At 34.3% G+C, this 21,254-nt stretch overlaps 2 protein-coding genes across 2 annotated transcripts; both read left to right on the plus strand.

The window, feature by feature from the left end:
- Positions 1 to 156: 156 nt before the first annotated feature.
- Positions 157 to 6,761, plus strand: LOC133291177 (uncharacterized). Its single transcript, XM_061489429.1, has 4 exons — positions 157 to 262; positions 335 to 1,326; positions 5,486 to 5,535; positions 6,578 to 6,761. Exons 1-4 carry the CDS (start codon positions 157 to 159, stop codon positions 6,759 to 6,761), a joined length of 1,332 nt encoding a protein of 443 aa, XP_061345413.1.
- Positions 6,762 to 13,019: 6,258 nt separating this feature from the next.
- LOC133291684 (uncharacterized) lies at positions 13,020 to 17,078 on the plus strand. Its single transcript, XM_061490015.1, has 4 exons — positions 13,020 to 13,380; positions 15,766 to 15,782; positions 16,409 to 16,673; positions 16,777 to 17,078. The coding sequence occupies exons 1-4, from the start codon at positions 13,020 to 13,022 to the stop codon at positions 17,076 to 17,078; spliced, it is 945 nt and encodes a 314-aa protein (XP_061345999.1).
- Positions 17,079 to 21,254: the final 4,176 nt, after the last annotated feature.

Consider the following 21,254-nt stretch of genomic DNA (forward strand, 5'->3'; position numbering starts at 1 on the left):
ATTCTTACAGAAGAGTCTATAAAAAACATAACTCTTGAAGAAATTGATAAGGTACTGCAGAGCAATGGGAAATGCCTTTCTGATTATCCGTCAATGCCACGCATCAATAGTGAAACTTTGCTTAATATGCAAAATCGATTAGTGTTGGATGAATTAATGTATGACAGATTTGCTTTGGAAGAGGAGCATAAAAGACTAATTAATTCCCTCACTGATGAGCAGAAAGCTGTTTATGATAAAATTGTTTCAGCAGTTACGGCAGGTAATGGAGGGTTATTTTTCCTATACGGGTTCGGTGGTACACGAAAAACATTTATTTAGAATACTCTTTCAGCATCTATTAGATCAAAAGCTGGAATTGTACTTAATGTTGCTTCTAGCGGAATTGCTTCCCTTCTGCTTCCTGGAGGACGAACAGCGCATTCTAGATTTCGTATTCCTATTCAAATCAATGAAGATTCAACGTGTAATATAAGGCCGAAATCTACTATAGCTGAGTTGCTGTCAAAAACAAAGTTAATCATTTGGGATGAAGCTCCAATGGTACATAGATTTTGCTTTGAGGCTCTGTATAGGACACTGAGAGATGTTCTTAGAATTTCTGATACAAGCTGTGTTGATATGCCATTTGGTGGAAAAGTTGTTGTTCTAGGAGGTGACTTTCGGCAAATATTACCTGTCATTCCTTATGGCAGCAGACAAGATATAGTTCATGCAACCATCAATTCTTCTCATCTATGGTCCCATTGTCATTTATTAACTTTGACCAAGAACATGCGTCTTAATTCTGGAAGTAGCGCTCACAATTTAGAGGAAATAAAAGAATTTTCTGAGTGGATACTTAAAGTTGGGGATGGTAATCTTGGAGATGATGTTGATGGAGAATCTATTATAACAATTCCAGATGAATTGTTGATTAGAGAATCGAAAGATCCGCTGTCGGATATGGTTAATTTTTTTTATCCGAATCTCTTGGATAATATTTTGGATCAGACCTTCTTTAAAGAACGTGCTATTCTAACTCCTAAATTGTCCGATGTTGCTATGCTAAACGAGCACCTAACGTCTATGATTCCTGGTGAAGAAAGGACTTTTTTGAGTTCGGATAAAATTCTTAAGCAAGGTGGGACTTCCTCTGTTGAGGATGATGAAATCACCCCTGAGATCTTAAATACATTATCATGCTCAGGGATTCCTGATAATAAATTAATCTTGAAAGTTAAAGTTCCAGTAATGCTATTAAGAAATATCGATCAGTCGAGAGGTTTATGCAATGGCACGAGATTGCTTATTACAAAATTAGGAAATCATGTTGTTGAGGCAATTGTACTTACAGGAAGCAATATAGGGGAAACTGTGTTAATCCCTAGAATGACGATGAGCCCATCGAGTCATACATTTCCTGTAAATTTCCAAAGAAGACAATTCCCCCTGATTGTATCATTTGCCATGACTATCAACAAGAGTCAAGGACAATAACTTTCACATGTTGCAATTTATCTCCCTAAGCCTATCTTCACTCATGGGCAATTATATGTGGCACTGTCTAGAGTAAAGAGTAAGCATGGATTGAAGATATTGATACTTGATGAAAATGGCTGCGTTACGAATAGTACCCTTAATATAGTTTACAAGGAAGTATTTCAAAGACTGCTATAGTATATTGGGTTCTTTCTTCAAAGATATAACTTCGTTGTATGGTACAGGTAAAGACAAAAAAAATGATTGTTTATTCGCGTCTCTTTTCCTTATCTATCTTCAAAGATATGACCTTTATTATCCTATTTTCTTTCCTATTTTTAATGTAACAATGAATGACTATTTTGTTATTTAAAAAAATGACTGTTTGGGACCTTTGAAATACTGACAAAATGAGTTCGGCCCGGAGGGCCGACCCACCATGCCAAACAAACCAATTTTTTTTCTCGTGCATCGGCACGGGTAATTCACTAGTATTGTTAAAAGATGAAACCTTCAAATACAATTGTTATTTATTAGGCTTTTGCATTTGTCATGTTGCATAACAAATGTAAAGTTTCCTACACATACATCGATATTTGTGCTGCATTTTCTTTTCTTTTTTATTTTAAATTTGGTGGACCCCACATTTATTGTCTCTATAGCATGACAAGAGAATTATCCTACAACACAATACTTATTTTTTCCTATTTATTAACATTAAATGTTAAAATGATTATGATTTTCTGGGCATTGTCTCTATAGCATAACATTAAATGTTTTGAATTTTTTTTTTTATTAACTTAGAAACATCGTCGTTCAATCTCTCTCAGCGACTAAGAGTACGGCTTCAAAAGCCATCTTTTTATTAGAACAGCGAATGTATTTGGCTTTGATATCGGAAGAAAGATAAGACTAATCCCTTTGTCCAGGATTTGAACTCATGATCAAAAAACACTCATGAGAGCTCAGTTGTCAACGAACCAAATGTTTTGCACATTCTTTATGCATTCAACATTTCGTATTTATTTTATGAAATAAGTTTAACATTAAAAAAAATATTGGCTCTTAGGTCTGTAAAAAAATTTCATTCAAGCCACTACCCCAACAAACCTTTCAGCACAACCCAAGTAAGCGGTTTTAGCCCCTTTCATCCATGGCCAAGAAATTCGGGCCGTCCAATTTTAATGAAGGTAATTCAGCCCAAGCCGAATTTGGCATCCTCGTGGAACTTCGTAAGTCAACAGTAGCAGTGTAACATCGTCTCAACCAGTGTTTAAAAACCCGGCCGGCCATCGACCCGGCCGAGGTCGGGAGTTATAGGGTCACGGGTCCAACTGGGGGGTTACAGGGTCACTACGCTGACCCGATTTTATATATTAAAAAAATCTAAAAATATATATTTTATATGAAAATATTAAAAAATAAACCACCAATCATCAAAGATTCAAAATATACTTAACATAATTCATCAATTACAACAACAAGTTAATGGGATCACTATGCTGATCCGGTTCTGCCTCTTTTGAGAAGGTCTCTAACAAAGAAAAATTTAAAAAAAGAAAAAATGAGTTTTTGTTTTTCATCGACGACCATAAAGATTTTATTTTAATTGATAAATTTTTACCTTTTCTAGAAGATTTATGGCAGCGAGGTGAAGATTGAAGACGTCTAGGTCGCGGGGAGAGAATAGAACGATAAGATTTAAGTTTGCAAGAATTTTTATTTTATTTTTTTAATAAAATAATGTTGTTTCATGAAAAAAAATTTAAAAAAAAAAAAAACATGCAATGACCCCCTTCGACCCCTCTGACCTGGGAGCCACTGAAACCCAGCTGAATTTTGGGGGTCAGAGAGGTCGATGTGCATATAAGGTCCAACTTGTGACCCCAACTCTCAGAGAGGAGGGGTCAGGGTTGACCCGAGTCAACCCGAGAGATGCGGTAAGATTTTTAAACACCGGTCTCAACCACCATTTGGATTGTAAATTGCTTTGCTAGCATCTTATGTACACAAGAGTGGATAATTTTTCTATTTCCAGTTATTATTTTTTATTTAATTTACTAATCAGTAAAAATTAATTTTTTTGATATAATAGTGGAATCTCGTATAAGAAAATTACATGAAAGAAAGAAAAAATATGGAAGCAAAGTATAAACCAACTAACTCACTTAAAAGTTCTCAAAGGCTTATTATATTAAGGTGTGCAAAGATAAATTACTTTAATTACTTCAAATTGTTGGGAATGGTACTGAGAGTGCAAAACCGTTTGGGAGGAATGGCATTTATCAATTGGTCAAATGGCAACTGACATCAGAGTTTAATTCAAAATATTATATTTTAATCTAAAATCTTAAGATAGTCCGTTAACGAGTTTTTTTTGCACTTATATATTATTCATTCGGTTTATGTCTAACTGATATAGGACTTCTTTACCACTCACACTTAAATATTTTTAACACAAATTTAATTTTAGTTAAAATTAATTTCATAAAATCAAGATAAATGATAAATATTATGAGATAGATTATTTTACTTACTTTTTTTCATACCTACCTTGCCTACTAATTTTCAACACTGTTAGATCAAAATATAAAGAGAAGAGAGATAAATGATAAATGTTAGTTGAAGATTGTAGGTAAAGTAGACATTATAAATATTATCGGATAGATTATTCTACTTACTTTTTTTCATACCTATCTTGCCTACTAATTTTTAATACCGTTAGATTAGAATATAAAGAGAAGAGATAAATGATAAAGATTAGTGGAAGATTGTAGATAAAGTAGGTATTAAAAAAAGGTAAAATACATATCTCAAATATCACACAGCTTTTAAAAAACTGAGAAAAAACAATAGCGTAGTGATTGTAGTAATTACGAGTATTTAAATAAAAAAATTTCAGTTTAATATAATTATTTTTAATTTAAAGGCAATGTTATATAGTTCTATTGTAATCTATTGCTCAACAATAAATTTTAGAAAAAATTAATGAAAAGGACCACTAATACTATAAAATGTAAGGTTAGGTTATTCTCACACATGGTATAAAAATAAGAAATATTTTCATTAAAATAAATAAATAAATAAATAAGTCTTGGTTACGAATATATTTGCATCTAACGGTTCACATATCTAATAAATCAGAGTCGGTAGATATAAATAGGATTAACAATCAAAATTACTAGTTATACCAGTATAAAATGATGTAATCTTAAAATGAATGAAATAGACAATTAATTATTCTGAATGGCTAATCAATTATTTTTAGTGGTTATTATCATTACAAAAATAGTTATTAATCTTAGATTTAATAATGTATTATTGGTGGTGTTTTTCACTAATTTCCCCTAATATTTTAAGTTTTGATTCATAATTCACAACAAATTTAGTACGGGGGAAGTGGGAGCCTTAATGGTTTATGTTATATGTTACATCGGTAACATCACCACCATTCCAACACTCTTTTACCCACCACTCTGCCAGTTAATTATAGAGGTGGCAAAATGGGTTGAACCCAACGGGTCAACCCGCCAACCCGTCAAAACGGGGCGGGGCGGGTTATATATCTTGACCCATCAACCCGCCCCGCTTATAAGCGGGTTTAAACGGGTTATGGGCGGGGCGGGGCGGGTTAACCCGCGGGTTTTTGATTTTTTTTATCACAAGTTCATAACCCAACACGGCAACACCTCATCACCACTCATGAAGACCTAAGTGAAAAACAACCCTCACACTCACAGCACCGCGTTTCTGTTTTCTCTTTTGTCTCTCTCTCTCTCTCACAGTTCCATCCAAGCTGGTACCTTTCAAAATTCAAACCTTTGGCTTTCATATGATTTTATGTGAACTTCATCGTTGTTCTCTCTATTTTTTAATTTTCCTTTCTTTGCACTACTCCTTTTTTCTTTTTTAAGTTCAGATCCCTAATTTTTTTTGAAAGTTCAGATCCCTAACTTTAATTTTTTTTTCCTATTTGTCTATAGGATTTTGACTACCCCTTAAGAGTTGTTTCTACTTTCTAAAGGGTTTGGAGATTGCAATCTTCGGAGGCGTCGAGAATCAGTGTTTTGAAAGGTCTGTATTCTGTTATTCTGAATCCAAGCATTGATATTTAGTTATTTACCTTAAAATTTCGAATCTTGGTTCTGCATGCTTTTTCCTTAAAAGTTCATAAAAAAACCTGCTCGAGTATTGTTAAAGATTTATCTGTCAAATAGTGTCATTTTGTTGCGATGGGTTAAAGCATATCTGTTTATAAAATGTTCAGTCACTGTCTAAACATAGGCTACAAAATATCATCAAAATAGATAACAAATTTGCGTGGCTAATGAATACCATTATTGCAAACCGTGTGTGCTTCAATGATATATTCTGTACATGGTTGTGATTTAGTTATTTGTTGTCTAAGAATAATCAAAAGTGTATACACACGTCATGATTCAATTTGCAGCATCTTGGATATTGCTTATCGAGCACCAATAAATCAATTTTCATGTTTATATAAACTATTCACCAATTGTACGATCACAATAATAATAATATATTATGTCAATAGATTCTTTGGGTGGAAAAGTTTGTCATATGTGATTCTTGCAACTAGTACGGGTCCTTCCTAGGATGTGAAAAAAATTAAATGAATCGAGCTGAATTGTGAATTGATATGATGAACCTTGAATTTTTTTTACTTTTTTTTACATTTTTTAACCAGATCAAGAATCAAATCATTTTTCTTTAAATTGGTTTAAGATTCTAATCATATTTTCAAAACATGAAACGAATTTTCAAAATCGGTTTAATTTGTCCGAACCAAACCAATTTTTTACTATGTTAACTATATTTTGGGTATCATACTGGTGGATTTTAGATCTCTTCAATGATATTTTTTCCTTCTAATTTGTGAGTTATTGTACAATTCAAGGATTCAAAAAAGTCCGTAGACTATGTTACTATGTTAACTATATTTTGGGAGCTGATGTTTTTTTTTAACTATACCATTATTGCAAATATTTTTTTTTACTGAGAGGATGAATTCACATCTTGAAGTACAACTAAGGCTCTAATACTGATGTTTGAATTCACATTTCTTATACTTATAATCTAATGAATGCTATGGCAGAGTTCATATTGTGCTGCAAATGGAATCAATTAATAACACTATGGATGATGATGCTGAAAAATTAGACATTGAGATTGAAGAAGAATCTGTATCAGTTCAACCATCTACAAAAAAAAGCCAAGTCAACAACATCAGAGTGCTGGAAATATTTCACAAACATAGGACCGGGCAAAGATGGAATTGATAGGGCAAGATGCAATGCTTGTAAGAAAGAGTACAAAGTGGGTGGAAAGCAATATGGTACTTCAAGTTTAAACCGTCACCTCGATAAGTGCAAACAAGTAAAATTTGAAGATGTTGGTCAAGTCATGATAGATATGCAAGGCAAACTAAAGTCTATGAAAATAGATCAAGGCATCTCACGTGAAATGTATGCTGAAGCAATTATTGAACACGGTATGCCCTTTAAGTTTGCTGAGTATAGGAAGTTTAGGCGTTGGCATTCTTACATATGTCCTGATTTGATTCACATTTCAAGAAATACTCTTAAAAAGGATGTCTGCAGTGCTTTCATGAAAGAGAAGGAGAAGCTTAAAAACATATTGGCTAGCATACGTAATAGGATATGCTTAACTTCAGATTTATGGACAGCCCATAACGGTAATGGTTACATATGTTTAACCGCTCATTATGTTGATGCAAAATGGAAGCTAAACAGCAAAATTCTCAACTTCTGTCACATGCCTCCTCCTCACACTGGTTTTGAGTTGTCACAACAAATACTTGATATGTTGAAAGACTGGGAAATAGAGAAGAAAATCTTTAGTATTACTTTGGACAATGCATCTGCCAATGACACTATGGTCAATCTTTTGAGAACTCAACTCAATATGCAAAATTGGTTGTTATGTGATGGAGCTTTTTTTCATGTGCGTTGTTCTGCACACATATTGAATTTAATTGTTCAGGAAGGACTTAAAGTTGCTACTGATGCTTTGTACAAAATCAGAGAGAGTGTCAGATATGTAAGGAGTTCAGAAATTAGAATGAACAAATTTAAAGAATGCATTGAACAAGTTGGTGATGTTAACACTTCAATTGGGTTACGTTTAGATGTGGCTACCAGATGGAATTCCACTTATTTGATGCTTGACAGTGCTCTCAGATATCAACGTGTGTTTACAATTCTCCAATTGAATGATAGAAATTATAAAGATTGTCCTTCAACAGATGATTGGAAAATAGGAGAGAAAATTTGTCGGTTCTTGCAGCCATTTTTTGAGATAACCAATTTGATTTCTGGCACTTCTTATCCTACTTCCAACTTGTATTTTTTGCAAGTTTGGAAAATTCAATGTGTTCTAATTCGTATGATAAATGATGAAGATGAAGTTGTAAAGAGCATGGCTGAGAGGATGATGGTGAAGTTTGATAAATATTGGAAAGAGTATAGTGTTGTGCTTGCACTAGGAGCGGTTCTTGACCCTCGTGTGAAGTTTGCTACATTATCTTATTGTTTTTCCAAGATTGATGCTAGTATATCTGAAGAAAAAATAGAAAATATAAAGATAAAGTTGTACGATCTCTTTGAGAACTATGCAAGCACCAATTCTTTCAATGTGAATGTTCAAGGTGATGTTAACTCTCAAGCTTCAAGCAAAGGGTCAAAAGATAATAAGGGGTGGTCTGATGAATTCTTTGATGTAAGTTTATGTATATTTTAACATGATAATTTAGTTACTTTATATCGTGCATTTTTTTTAAACTTTATCATATTTTAATTTTCATGTGTTTTTACTTGTTATGTGATAGGAAATGAAAATGCACAATCATCGCCTTGCAATTAATGCTGGAAAGTCTGAACTTGATGTTTATTTGGATGAACCTGCATTGGTTTTTACACATTGGGAAAGTTTAGATACATTGCAATGGTGGAAGGATAATAGTGGTCGCTTCCCGGATCTCTCAATAATGGCGCGTGACTTGTTAAGCATTCCCATAAGCACTGTAGCATCTGAATCTGCATTTAGCATTGGGGGACGCGTCTTTAACAAATATAGAAGTAGCATGGTATCAAAGAATGTCTCAGCTTTGATTTGTACCCGTAATTGGTTGACTGGTTTTGATAGTGAAGGTAATTTATTTAATTTAAATAAAATTATAATTTTATTTTAATTCATGGTTGTTTGTCAATTTTACTCTTCCACTTTTGATTTTTTTTTTTTTTGTAGATGAAATTGAAAGTGAAAATGACGATGACGACGATCATGGCATTGGCAACAAGATTTCCAACGCAGGAGCTTCTTCTAAAAGAGCATCTAATGTTATTGAATGTTGATCTGGAAGCAAATTGTGATTTGTGTTAATGTTGTTGAATTATTTAGAATTTGTAAACCTTATTTAAAATTATCAAATTGTTGAAGGATGTGTTGTTATGGGTTCTGGTTATGGTGCTATTTTGGCATCTGTTGCATTGTGTATTAAAAGAGCCTACCACCATTTTGCAGTATGCTGTTTAGAAATAGTAGGTGGTGAGTTTTAAACTGGGCGAAGCACTTATTGGTCATTTTGCAATTACTTTTTTATTGTTCTCATATTTACTCTCATCAAGCAAGTTTCGGTTGACAATTCATTTATAAGCCTTATGATATATTGATATGCTTGGTAGAAATAAGAAAATGCAGATGGTATGCAAACTACTATACCTCTTATTATTGTATTTTTCTATTTTTACTTCTCCCAAGCTCAATCTTATTCTTATTAGGTTTGATTAATTTGCACCAGAAATGCATGTTTTCGGTCTTGTGCTTAAATGAATTAGGCTTCTATCAGTTTTGTTTATTTTCTATTTTCAATATACATTTTAACCTATTTGCATAGTTCTGTGAAGCAAATTGGAATAGCAGGAAGTCAAATGTGTTAGAATTTTTAAAATATCTTCGTAATATTAAGATTACACATAGAACAGAGTATGTCAGTTGAGATTTTTTTTTTCAATTAATATTTTGGCGGGCCAACCCGCCAACCCAATAACCAATTTTGTGACTTAGCGGGTCAACCCGCCAACCCGCCTCAAAACGGAGCGGGTTGATATTTTCAACCCACATTCGATTGGCGGGTCAACCCGCCCCGCCCCGTTTTTGGCGGGTCGATGGCGGGTCGGGGCGGGTCAACCCATATTGCCACCTCTGGTTAATTACTTCCCAATATGCCAGTCATGCAAAACTTGTAAGGTCAAGTAATTAATGAGTCAATTTCCGTCGTCCGATGTTCTAGCAACAAATAATTCTCCCACGTTTATTTTCGAGTTTTTAGATATAAAAAACGAGGTTAAGCAAAGATTGTGAAACTGCCAATAATCTTATAAATTTTAAGCATTCAATTTAAAACCTAGTGTTATATGGATTTAAGAATTTAATTGAACTAATTTTTTTTTTTTTGGAGATTACAAAGAATTGAACACAACACCCTACACTACACACACCCCACACCACTAGGCTAACCCTAGTGGTGCTAATTGAACTAATTTTCATCACATGTACACTCCCCCACCCCACCCCCCTAATTTTTAGAGATTGATGTTTCTCCTATAAGAAGAAGACAACTTTAATTCCTGAAGTTACATGAAATTAAGTGGATGGGAGCATATGAAGAGTGAAGAGACAAAAAAAAATTAAAAAAATGGGATCTCATGTACTTTAATGTGTGTGTAGATTAGAAATGTGTTATTTAATATGATTATGTCAAGAAGGAAAATATTACTCACCTTTCACATGAGATATCATCTCTCACTTCGATTTCACCTTTTTCTTTTTTTCTTTTTTCTTGTAATGGTGGGACTCATCTATTTTCTCTCTACAACATAAGATAACTATCTTATGTTACATGAGACTAATAAAACCCATAAAAGAATCATATCAATTTGTGGTTATATCAATGACGATGATTTATCAGTACTCTCTATTCCTATATTTTTCTCTCATATTCCTCATCACCATTTATCTAACCATGAAAGATTATAATTATCTCATATTACATGATCATGTTAATTAAGGATCTATTTCTATTGGAAATAAAATAATAAATAAGAATGGGTAGTATAAACGATATGGTTTAAATGTCGTTTATTTCCTTTAATTTTTATGTGATAATAATTTGGCTTATTCAATACATTAGTATGTGAAATTATTTTTTCCTATCATAAATACATGAGGCTAGCTAAGCTGTAAAATTTCCAAGTGGCTGCAGCTATTAAATCCCATCACATGGTCATACATGCACGAACAGGGTGAGGGTGGCTCTCCCCAAAACCTTAGGTTGCTATAAATTGCACAGCAATTAATAAATTAATGTTCATAGTGATTCTTCTGTCTATCTGAACTTGAAAATAGAATTAGCTGAATCCAAACGGTTTACGAACCCACAACATGTGCTTCTGAAAAGCATCAGAAAGGAAGATCTTACCCGTTCATTGATTATTTCATATATTTTTGTTAAAACGCGGCTTTGTCTTTTGGAAACCTAACAGTGACTTATAACTGTGGTATGAATACTGAATAAAGCTTTGATTTTAGAGGCAGCTTTCAACCATATACTTTGAAACCAGTTGCCAGGTTCCAGGCCTTCTTTCTTTCACTATCGAACTGCAAAGTGGGTAAGAGAACTAGCATCAGTTGTGGTTTTTGTTTTTTTTTTTTTTTTGGTACATAGCATCAGTTGTGGTTTGAATCCTCCTTTCACGTGTGTATCTTAACTTCTAATTAACAGACATTCATGGCATATAGTTTGCTGAGAATTGATACACATATATGCATAAACCTCACTTGTGATAATAAATAGGAGTAAGAGAAATCCTTATACTAAGTCTTATTCTCACTTTTTTTCAAAAAATGATGTAACACTCCGTTCTAGAACCGGTTTATTAACATTGCATTATGATATTAAGCGCAGTTACAATAACATTGGTTCAATTAGAAATCCGGATAATAATTTTAATTTTCTTTTTATTTTTAACAAAGCCGAATATATAATAACCAATTGTGTGACTATAACCATATGACATTACGAAATAAATAAAACTAAGCTTAACCTCTTTTATTATTATATGAATTATTTATTTTCTCTATAGTTCTCAACTCCTACTATATTGTATATCTCTTCTATAGCTTCGAGTGGGTTCAAACCGCGCTCAAATCGGAGCTCTATAGCTCGAGTTATCCCAGTTTTACTAAATTAAGTTTTTGCTGATTTTTCGAGTAGAGCGTTTTAGCGCCCGACTTAGCGTTTAAACGCCCAGAGACAGAAATTTTGGCCTTCTCCAGGTCTTCAACGCGTTTTAGCGCTCAACTTGCGCGTTAAAACGCCCAAGGGCAGAGATCTTTCATCCATTTTACGAACCCAGCGCGTTTTAGCGCCCTAATCAGCGCTAAAACGCTCTCCAGCTAGGCAAAACATGTCCTCCTCTGTTTTTATGTAACTTCATGAGAAAACTCCTCCCTCTTTCACCATTCTCTTAACTGGCTGATAGATCATATAACTATCCAATATAGCATTCATCATAGTTTAACATAAGAAGTTATTCAATTGTACAAGAACTCATAAGATTATACTATTTCCTAGTCTTAATGACATATCCATATGGTACTCAAAATACGTATCCAATGATAACTCAATTACAATTCAAGTTTCACCGTCCTTTTCCACAAAATATATTCATCTTGACATAATTGCATGCATAATCAAAATACTAGCTAGAGCCTCCATCGAATGATACAAGTATGCAAGCATGTCAAAATATTCAAAATGTATGTGAAAGTATGCATCACTGCTCGGGCCTCCTGCCTTGAGGTTCGTCTCCTGTACTATCTATGGATCCTGAAAATAAACTCCACAAGGGGTGAGAGACAATCTCAGTAAACTCAGGGACTTTGGAGACTCCTCCAACCCTGAGCTCACTTACATGTTATACAGGCATCAAAATAGCATATAGCATACAACATATAATAATTCTACTGGCCAGAGAACCATCCAATCGAGCATAAGCACAAGACCAACCAATCTAGTTAAGCATAGGCACAAGACCATCCAATCCAGTCAAGCATAAGCGCAAGACCAACCACAAAACAAGAACGTGCATATACACCCAATTTTCACACCAATGTACACACATGCTATACAAACCACAACTATCCACATGAGTGTGGCGAAACAACAAGGGGTAAAGTCCCCAAAATCCAAGAGTTTACCTCTTTGTAGGCTTATCCTCTAGCTTCCTCTTGGCACCGTCCTCACAATATTACCAATTATAATTGTCCAACCTATAAGTCTCCAATTCCAAGAGTGAAACACTAACCCCCAATAGGTTTCTATAGTGATTTTCACATGCACTCAACCATAGGATCAATATTCCTACATCAAACAACAATGGTTCAAGCATCAACACCATTATTAATTCATAAATTTCGAAATCCCCAATTTTGCCTCAAAACCCTAACCCCGAATCATGAAATCCACTACAAACTCAAGAAAAACAACCTACAATGGTTATGGCTTACCTCAAGGCTTCGCTCAAGTTGATTTCCAACATTCCATAAGCTCAAAAATCCCATCAATGGCTACCCTCTTGAAGACCCACAAAAATGGCACAAGAATGGTGGATCTCTTGCTCTCAAATCTTAGCTTCTTAGTAGTTAAAGAGATGAAGAGTGAGGAAATGGGGTTAATAGAGGAAACCAAGTGTAATGGAAGCTTCTCCTTGACTCTTATGGTGGAGTTTAAACAAAGAGAAATGAAAGGGGAAAAGGAGATGAGGGAGACGATGGGGAAGGAGAATGGAGAGGAGAGAAGAAGCTTTTATGATAAAAGTTATATCTAAGTTATAATTATTGCAAAAACAAAAAATTTCTTCTATCAGCGATTATAACTATATATTTTGGGGAGTACATAGTTATAACATTAAAAAAAATTCTCCTTTTGGAAATTATTGGCTAACGTGAAGAGAGATAAAAAAATTCATATTATAATTATATATTTTAAAAAGTACATAATTATAATAGATGGCAGAAATTGTTTTTTTACAACGCGAGAAAAAAAACACCCATAAAAAAAATAGTTTGATGTATTGTTAGCGAAAAGGCTTTTACAGAAAAAGTGACGAGATATGCATTAATGCATGCAACCGTGCCTGCATATGCATGCATGCCCATTCATGAATGGTACGTTTACTTGAGGGTCAAATTCCCTTTTGTCAAAGTTGGTATAGGTCTATAATATGTAGGCTTAGTAAAAACGGAAATTTATTGTTCAATTGGAAGAATAACAAGCTATTCCTACTAGTTACTTGTTTTCCCTGACATAGGGGACTGTCATTACTCTCCTGTAATTTTCTTCTTATAGCTTGGAAGTCATGGTGCCTTGTCCTATCTCTATATGCTAGATCCATCTCAATGTAAAAAAAGAAGGGTACCCAAAAGCTTATCGAGAAGAGAAGAGGTAAAATGGAATATTGGAATTTGAACAAACCTTGAACTGAGGCTGTGGAGTATGGAGACAGAAAAGGGTAAATTACTTTTTGACCAACAAGATTGTTTCTTTCCATTTAACCTTTTTTGGGTTAAATTCAAACCAAACAAAAGGTGGGTTAAACGAACATTAATAACTGCATAGGGATGATACACAACGAAATGTTACAACCTCCTTAAAAAATACTTATAATAGAAAGTTTATTTTATTATTTTTAATAATATTTATAACTTTGATATTTTATTTTTGTCCTAGTTATAAAAAAATTTGAATCTGTCACCGATAAATCGGGATGTCCAACCTAATATTTGTTATGTTTCTATTGTATCTGTATGTCCTCTCTCGTATATAGGAGAGATACCTTATAGATCACCGGAGCACTGTACACTATAATAAACAGCATAGTCAAATGGTGGCTTAAGAGAGAGGGTTTAGAACCTGTGTACCTTATTGGCTTAACCATTGGCGGACCCACTTGCGGGCAAATGCCCGCAAGTGCGGTCATAAACTTTTTGATTTTAATTTTTTTTTTTTTTTTTTGTAGATTGTTATTTGTCTCTTGATTCAATATATATATTAGGAGTAAATAATTTTTTAAGTCCCTAACAAAAAACATGATTCTCAATTTAGTCCTTTACAAAAAAAAATTAGTCTCGAGGTCCTTAAAAAATTTAAAGTAGATCAATTTAATTAAAATCGTGGTCCATCACAAATTCAAAAAAGACCTACACTAGTCCCACAGAAAGACCAAAGTGGGTCCATAGGGATCAGGTGACTAATTTTTTTTTTATAATGGACTAAAGTGAGGACCAAATTTTTTTTAGGGACCAAAAAGGATATTTATTCTTATATTAGTTAGCAACGTAACAACGTACGAAGATGATTAAAACAACGCAACAACGCACATTGATTAGAAAGAAAACTTATTCTTCCTCCCTTGTCACGTACTCATTTCCACGTTCTCTTCATCCTTTGTTTCCTTTTTTATTTTTATAAAAAGAGATGATTGATTGTAGGTCTGACATTCTCAAATAAGTTAATATCTAGAGACGAGACCTTCACTGTGATTTTGTTTTACTTCTGTATAGGTAGTGTTAACTTTTTTATTCACCACTATAAAATAGAAGGGATAGGTTATTCTACTTACCATTTTTTTGCCTACCTCTACCTACCACCCTCCAACACCGTTAGATCAGAATCTTAACTAACATTTATCTTTTTCTCTCTTCTTGAGATTTTGATCTAACGGTATTGGAGAGTGGTAGGCAAAGGTAGGCAGAAAAATGTTAGGTAAAATAACATATCCCAAAATAGAATGATGATGTATGGATGTACTGGAGTATATTCTCATATTTGTTTTGAAGGATTGATAAGATTTAGGGGGAAAATAATTGGTCAAACTATTGTCTGCAGCTTGTTATGGAAGCAACTAGATTATGAGCGGGTTCAAGCGTTAATTTAAACTTTTATATAAAAAAAAAATTCTGGGGCGCTGCCCCCGAACCCCGCCACTGATTGTGCGGACATAAATTTTTTTTCCTGGGTCCGCCACTGGGCTTAACCTCTTATTTATAGATAGGTTATCTGACAAGAGTGTATTTCTGAGTCTCTTAGGAATATTGGAGTGCCAAATCCAACTGCTTAGCTGTTTGGATATGATCGTCATTTATAGAAGATTCCATTCCTTTGTCTTTTATTGAACCTTCTATAATATGAGCCTTTGTCAGGTTCAGGAGACAATTCTGTTTGAAGAGTTAAGGATTAAGACTTTAAATCTCTCTCAAAGATGGTCTCGTGTGCCAACGTCATTTGGTATCGATTATTTATTATATTATTTTTTATTTTATTAGGTTTATAAACGTTTTCAATAATATCTTAATTACTTGGGATAAAGAGAAAATTGTTTTTTAGGTGTCATTCTTTTATCTTTAGCATCGTAGTTTTTTGCAGAATCCTTCGATTATAGTTTTTTTGCTTTGCTTTTGTAGTCAAATAAAAATATTAAGGACTGTATGAATTCTCTCATTTATAATGTTTAAATATAATATAAACTTTTTACTGTCATATTAAAAATTTATAGATAAAAAATAAATATATCTTTGTTGTAATTTTATTTTATTTTGGTAAATCTTTTTTGTATTTTTTAATCTTATTCGATGTCGATATATTAAGAATTAAACAAGGACCACTTTAGCCTCTATCAGTGTACTTATAATCTGCAACACCACCATGCCATTCTTGTATATGTAGCACTAGGGGTCCCTAGCCCTACAAATCCTCCTCCACTCTCTTGAATCTTCAGAATTGTTTTCCTAAAAACTTTGGAGTTTGAGTACTTGTTTGTCAAGGGAGATAAGCAAAGAAACATAGCCAAAGCACTCTGCAATTAACATGACCATTACAAATTCATGTCCTCTGTTCTTCCTCTGTTTCATAATGCCCCTTCTTGTATTTTGTGATGTGGGAATCCATTCAGGTACCATAACAAAACCTCTTGCTTTTCTCTCTAACCCTTCCTCAGAGACTGAAGCTTACATAATATTGGCAGGTCATGAAGACACAAACGGGTCCATAACAGTGTCACTGAAAGCTGAACATGCACACCCCACGTCCAGAAAATTTTTGTTGCATAATGGTATACATTCAATTCTGTGTTCATAATATATATTTTTTCCAACTGAGATGAAAATCTTCCTTCTTTTTTGTTCCCTTTTGACTGTGCTTTTGATCATCAATAGGTTCTTGCACAAACAAAGACATAAGCATCTCACAAAGCAAAGGTTCTACATCTGGAATCCCACAGTACATTGTGCAAATTGTTAATACCTGTGTTTCTGGTTGTGCTCCTCATGACATTCACCTCCACTGTGGCTGGTTTGCTTCTGCAAGAATAATCAACCCCAAATTGTTCAAGAGGCTCTCCTATGATGATTGCTTGGTGAATGGAGGGAAGCCTTTAGCTTCTAGTGAGATCATTAGATTCACTTATTCCAATTCCTTCATGTATCCTCTTACATTCAAGTCTGCCAAGTTTTGCTGAGTTCAAAATATGTTATAGCTAAAACCAAAACACAAACTTCCAAAAATGATAACCCCACATATCCAACACCTTGTTGATGTTAACCACTGAAATTATAGAATCTGCTTTGGCTTTAGCTATGTGTCATTTTGATTTGCAAATGTACAATGATCTTACCTTCAATGATTTTACTATTATGTTATGCCTCAGACACCCCAAAACAAGGGAATCTTTATTACATAGGGGATTTTGGACTTTTCAAGTGAAAAAAAAAAAATGCTTCCATGGTTGTAGCTGCATGTTGCATGGAACTCTTGCAAGTTGGAAATCTATTGATTCTGCAGCGCATACGTTGATGGTGCAGTGTGCCTGCCTCTAATTTGTTTTACAAGGGAGCAAGCAAACATAGGGAAAGGGAGAGAGTTGTTTGTGTCTCTTGTTCTTTTCTTTTTATCGCTCTTGAAGCTTATTATGATAATAGCAGTCCTGAGAGTCAAAAGAGGTTAGACTCAAACATAGAGGAGACAATGACAACACCCTGTAAGCACAAAAAAGGTTCCAACTCTTCCCTTGCCATTTTCCTTGCTCACTGATCTTCGTTGGGAAAGGTGGTTGTGTGTCAGTATTCAACGTTTATGAATCAAACGACTTTGTAAAATACATCATTGGGTTGTGTTTTTTGCCTTTTATTTTAAAGTTAGTCTTTTTTTTTCTTTATTTATTGTTCCTCAGAGACTAAAGTAAACTAAATAAATCTGTACTAAAAAAAAAACTAAATAACAAATCACTGTTAACACAGATGATAAGGAATTTAGATCTCTTAATAAGAGGTCTCGAGTTCAAGTGCTGCGAATGTAAAAAAAGGATTTGGGAGAGTTACCCCTTTAATGGAATCTGACAAATGCTAAAACCGAATGTAGTCCGAAGAATGAATTGAGAAATTAAAAAAAAAAATAAACTAAATAGACAATGCATGCACATTTTGATTGCATCTCTAGGTCTTACTTATCGAGGCTTTGAAGGGTCAGCAATTATATATTCGTCAATTTAGCAATTACTAAATCTGTTGGGCTGAAAAGAAAAGAGACTTGATACCCTTTACTCTGTGTACCTTTGTTACAATTTATGAGCCATTGTAACTTGACAATGACATTACCTCTGGGAGAAGCAGGGGAGCAAAGAAAATAAAAATTCATGAAAGAGAAGAAAATAAAGTATCGTTTTTTGAAATATGTTTCATCCAAAGAATAATCCTAGGTTTCTTCGAAATGGCTAATAGATCCTCATGTGTTAAAATTTCAGGTTAACTCTCTTTAAATTTTTGTCATGTATATTGCTCCCCTTCTTCAAGGATTGATCTCCTATAAAGGAACAGAAAATACAAAGAGAAAAAATGTGCTCCTAAATAAAATGAATGTGTAAAGCACAAACATCATTTTCAACATGGAGCTATGTAAAGCACAAACATAATTTTCCTTCTCTTCTGCTGCATCTTTCCCTCCATCATATTTTCCTATAACTGAAGCGCAAATGCAAGTTTCTATAGCAAATCAACAAATGAGGGCGTTCAAGGCCCATTGTTTGGGTAGTATTTTCTCAAATGAAAGAGTTATCGTTCTCAGCGAACAAGTTGAATTAATTTCCTTTTTTATTCTATTCTTAAATTCTTGAAATTTAAGTATTCATTCTTTGAATCAAAGTTTTTATTAAAAATCGTATTAAACAAAAATAACAGAGGAATATCTAATCACAAATGTAACAATTATACGATACTGGAATTCTTGAATCATGGGTTTTTCCAAAGAATTTCGCATTCCTGCGTTTTTCCACTGCTAAGGCACTTTTATTACATAATTTGAACTACTAAAGCACGTTTAGCTGGAACTTCCCAGTTCCAGAATTGTTCCTCAGAAGGGTCTTTTTCCAAAGTCTTCTGATTCTTTATACAAAAATGTCAACTTCCTCCTCTGGTTATCCCTAACCTAAAGGGTTCAATTAGCAAGGAAGCATTTACTTGATTTCCCAATCATAGCTCATGCAAGAATATTCAAGAATCTTTCCCAAGATTTCTTGAAACTAAGAGAATTGCTAATCAAATGAAATAAAAAGATGCATAACAGTGTTCAGAAAAATAAAGAATCACCCAATCATCGTGAATCCCAAAAAAGGAAAGAATTAGAAACTCATATTCAGAAATATTGCAAATCTAAAAGTAAAGAAACATGCATCACCAATATTCATTAAAGAAAACTCAAAGTAAAATTACAAACCGGTTCTTCAAGAGTCAAAGTTCCTAAACTAGAGCTAGGAAGAAAACGTGCAGAAGTATGAACACAGTAGCTCGCATGCAGATCCGTGATTCCTTTCCTTGAAGGTGCGTTGTCAATGCACTTCGAGTACAAGAATTGAAGAATTAGCATCCAGCTTTCAAGGAATTTCTCAATACTCAGATTCCAAGAAAAAGATTACAAAGATTCAAAACTAAAAACTGAAACTAAAAAGTACGAAAGTTCTCTCTATATCTGGCCCTAATGACTCAGACTCCTATTTAACTAAAAACTAAAGAGCTGCCTCAAAATGCATTGCTGTCCATCCATCTTTTTGTCCATCCATCTTTTTGTCCATCCAATGGTTCAGATTTGATCTCACTTTCAAAGAGTTGATCATATGGCTCTCTAACTGCAGTAAAATAGTAAAAGAGAATAGTAAATCATCAAATTATCTCTTTCTCTCTTTTTTACCTTATTGGGCTGATTGGTACTCATTTGGCCCATTACCATGCACTAATATCCAGCCTGTTGGGAAATTCGTTCCCTCAAACTCCAATGTCAAGCGGGTCCAGGGAAGCCCGTGGCGGGGAACCACCACCAATGAGCTAAGGCTACACCAACCGTAGCAAGTGGATCCGACACCATGTCTCAACCCAAAACCTTAAGGCATTGGGTTCATGGGTTCTTTCACTTGTATACTCTTCACTTAGCTCATTACCAACCAATGTGGGACTCATCACACCTGAATATCTCAACAATCTCCCCCTCAAGTGTGAAACTCACCATTGGTATACTCCCCCTCCACCGAGTACCCGAAGCGCAAAGTACTCGACCCGCCTCCTAGCCAATCACTAGGCTAGCTCGAGCCCAATCCGGCTCTGATACCACTGTTGGGAATGGAACGAGGGAGCCCAAAACCCTTTGCAAAGGGTACATCCACCAATAGGCCAAATGACAAACCATAATAAGCGGGCCGACACCACATCTTAACCCAAAACCTTAAGGCCGTAGGTTTATGGATCTTTCACACTTATATGGTCATCACTTGGTCTATGTCTAGTCTATGTGGTACTTCTTTACAACTCATACTTGATTATTTCCAACACAGCCTTCAACTCAAATATTATAAAAACAAAGCCATTAAAATAATCATAATTTATAGCTAACACCCATTATCATCATTCATCAGGCATCAGCCACACACTTCTGAGGTTTTCCTCATAAATTATTTTCAGACGCTCACGGTTACTTCTTCCTTTAATTAAGACTTGGATCTATAACATCTTCAGAAGTCCCATTCTTTAGGCTCGGTAAAGCTCAATCTGCTAAGCCGAGTTGTTATTTTGGGCTTGCCAATTATGTGCTCAGGACAAGCCCAACTTCAGGAGATTGCAAGGAAAGGAGAGAGGGACAAACATGACATGAGTAAAGTTTATTACAGATTTTTTTTTTTGGTAATCTGTTTATTACAGAATTTAGAAGAGCAACTGTGTGTTGAAATAATTTAAAAGAGTAAGGTATATTCTCTTTACATGTAACTCCGTTGGTAAGGGGACTGAGTTCCAGGGGTTGGGCTCGTGAATTTAAAAGGCTTGGGATTCGATTCCTGCGAGGTGCATTTCAGAGTCAGTGGAGAAAACTTATTAATTATCTCCTCCAATCTACGAAAGGGCTTAGTCCCATCCCAAAGGGGTGGGAATACTTTTGGGTTTACTCAAAAAAAAAAAAAAAAATTCTTTTCTATCTGCTACACTGTTTTAAAAGAATCACATATATTTAACTTTGGAGACATTTCCCTTTGGAAAAGAAAACTTTCTCCAACCATCACATTCTCCAGTAAGTTTTCTTTTTAGTTCTTGATTGATAAAACTCAAAAGTTTGACCAAAAGGTTAGAATGATTGATTTTCGTAATCACGACTAGGTCAA

The sequence above is a fragment of the Gastrolobium bilobum genome, unplaced genomic scaffold (genome assembly GCF_033153095.1).
Source record: "Gastrolobium bilobum isolate Gb01-03AN ecotype WA unplaced genomic scaffold, APGP_CSIRO_Gbil_v1 utg11619, whole genome shotgun sequence".
Taxonomy (NCBI): Eukaryota; Viridiplantae; Streptophyta; class Magnoliopsida; order Fabales; family Fabaceae; genus Gastrolobium; species Gastrolobium bilobum.

What these genes read in the sequence shown, in the direction of transcription:
- LOC133291684 (XM_061490015.1), top strand. Translation starts at nt 13,020, where the DNA reads ATGAAATCCACTACAAACTCAAGAAAAACAACCTACAATGGTTATGGC. An exon ending in AAAATTTTTGTTGCATAATG is followed by an intron (nt 16,674 to 16,776) that starts GTATACATTCAA and finishes GATCATCAATAG; the next exon opens with GTTCTTGCACAAACAAAGAC.
- LOC133291177 (XM_061489429.1), top strand. Translation starts at nt 157, where the DNA reads ATGTATGACAGATTTGCTTTGGAAGAGGAGCATAAAAGACTAATTAAT. An exon ending in TGTTTCAGCAGTTACGGCAG is followed by an intron (nt 263 to 334) that starts GTAATGGAGGGT and finishes ATACTCTTTCAG; the next exon opens with CATCTATTAGATCAAAAGCT. An exon ending in ATCATGTTGTTGAGGCAATT is followed by an intron (nt 1,327 to 5,485) that starts GTACTTACAGGA and finishes TACTTTCTAAAG; the next exon opens with GGTTTGGAGATTGCAATCTT.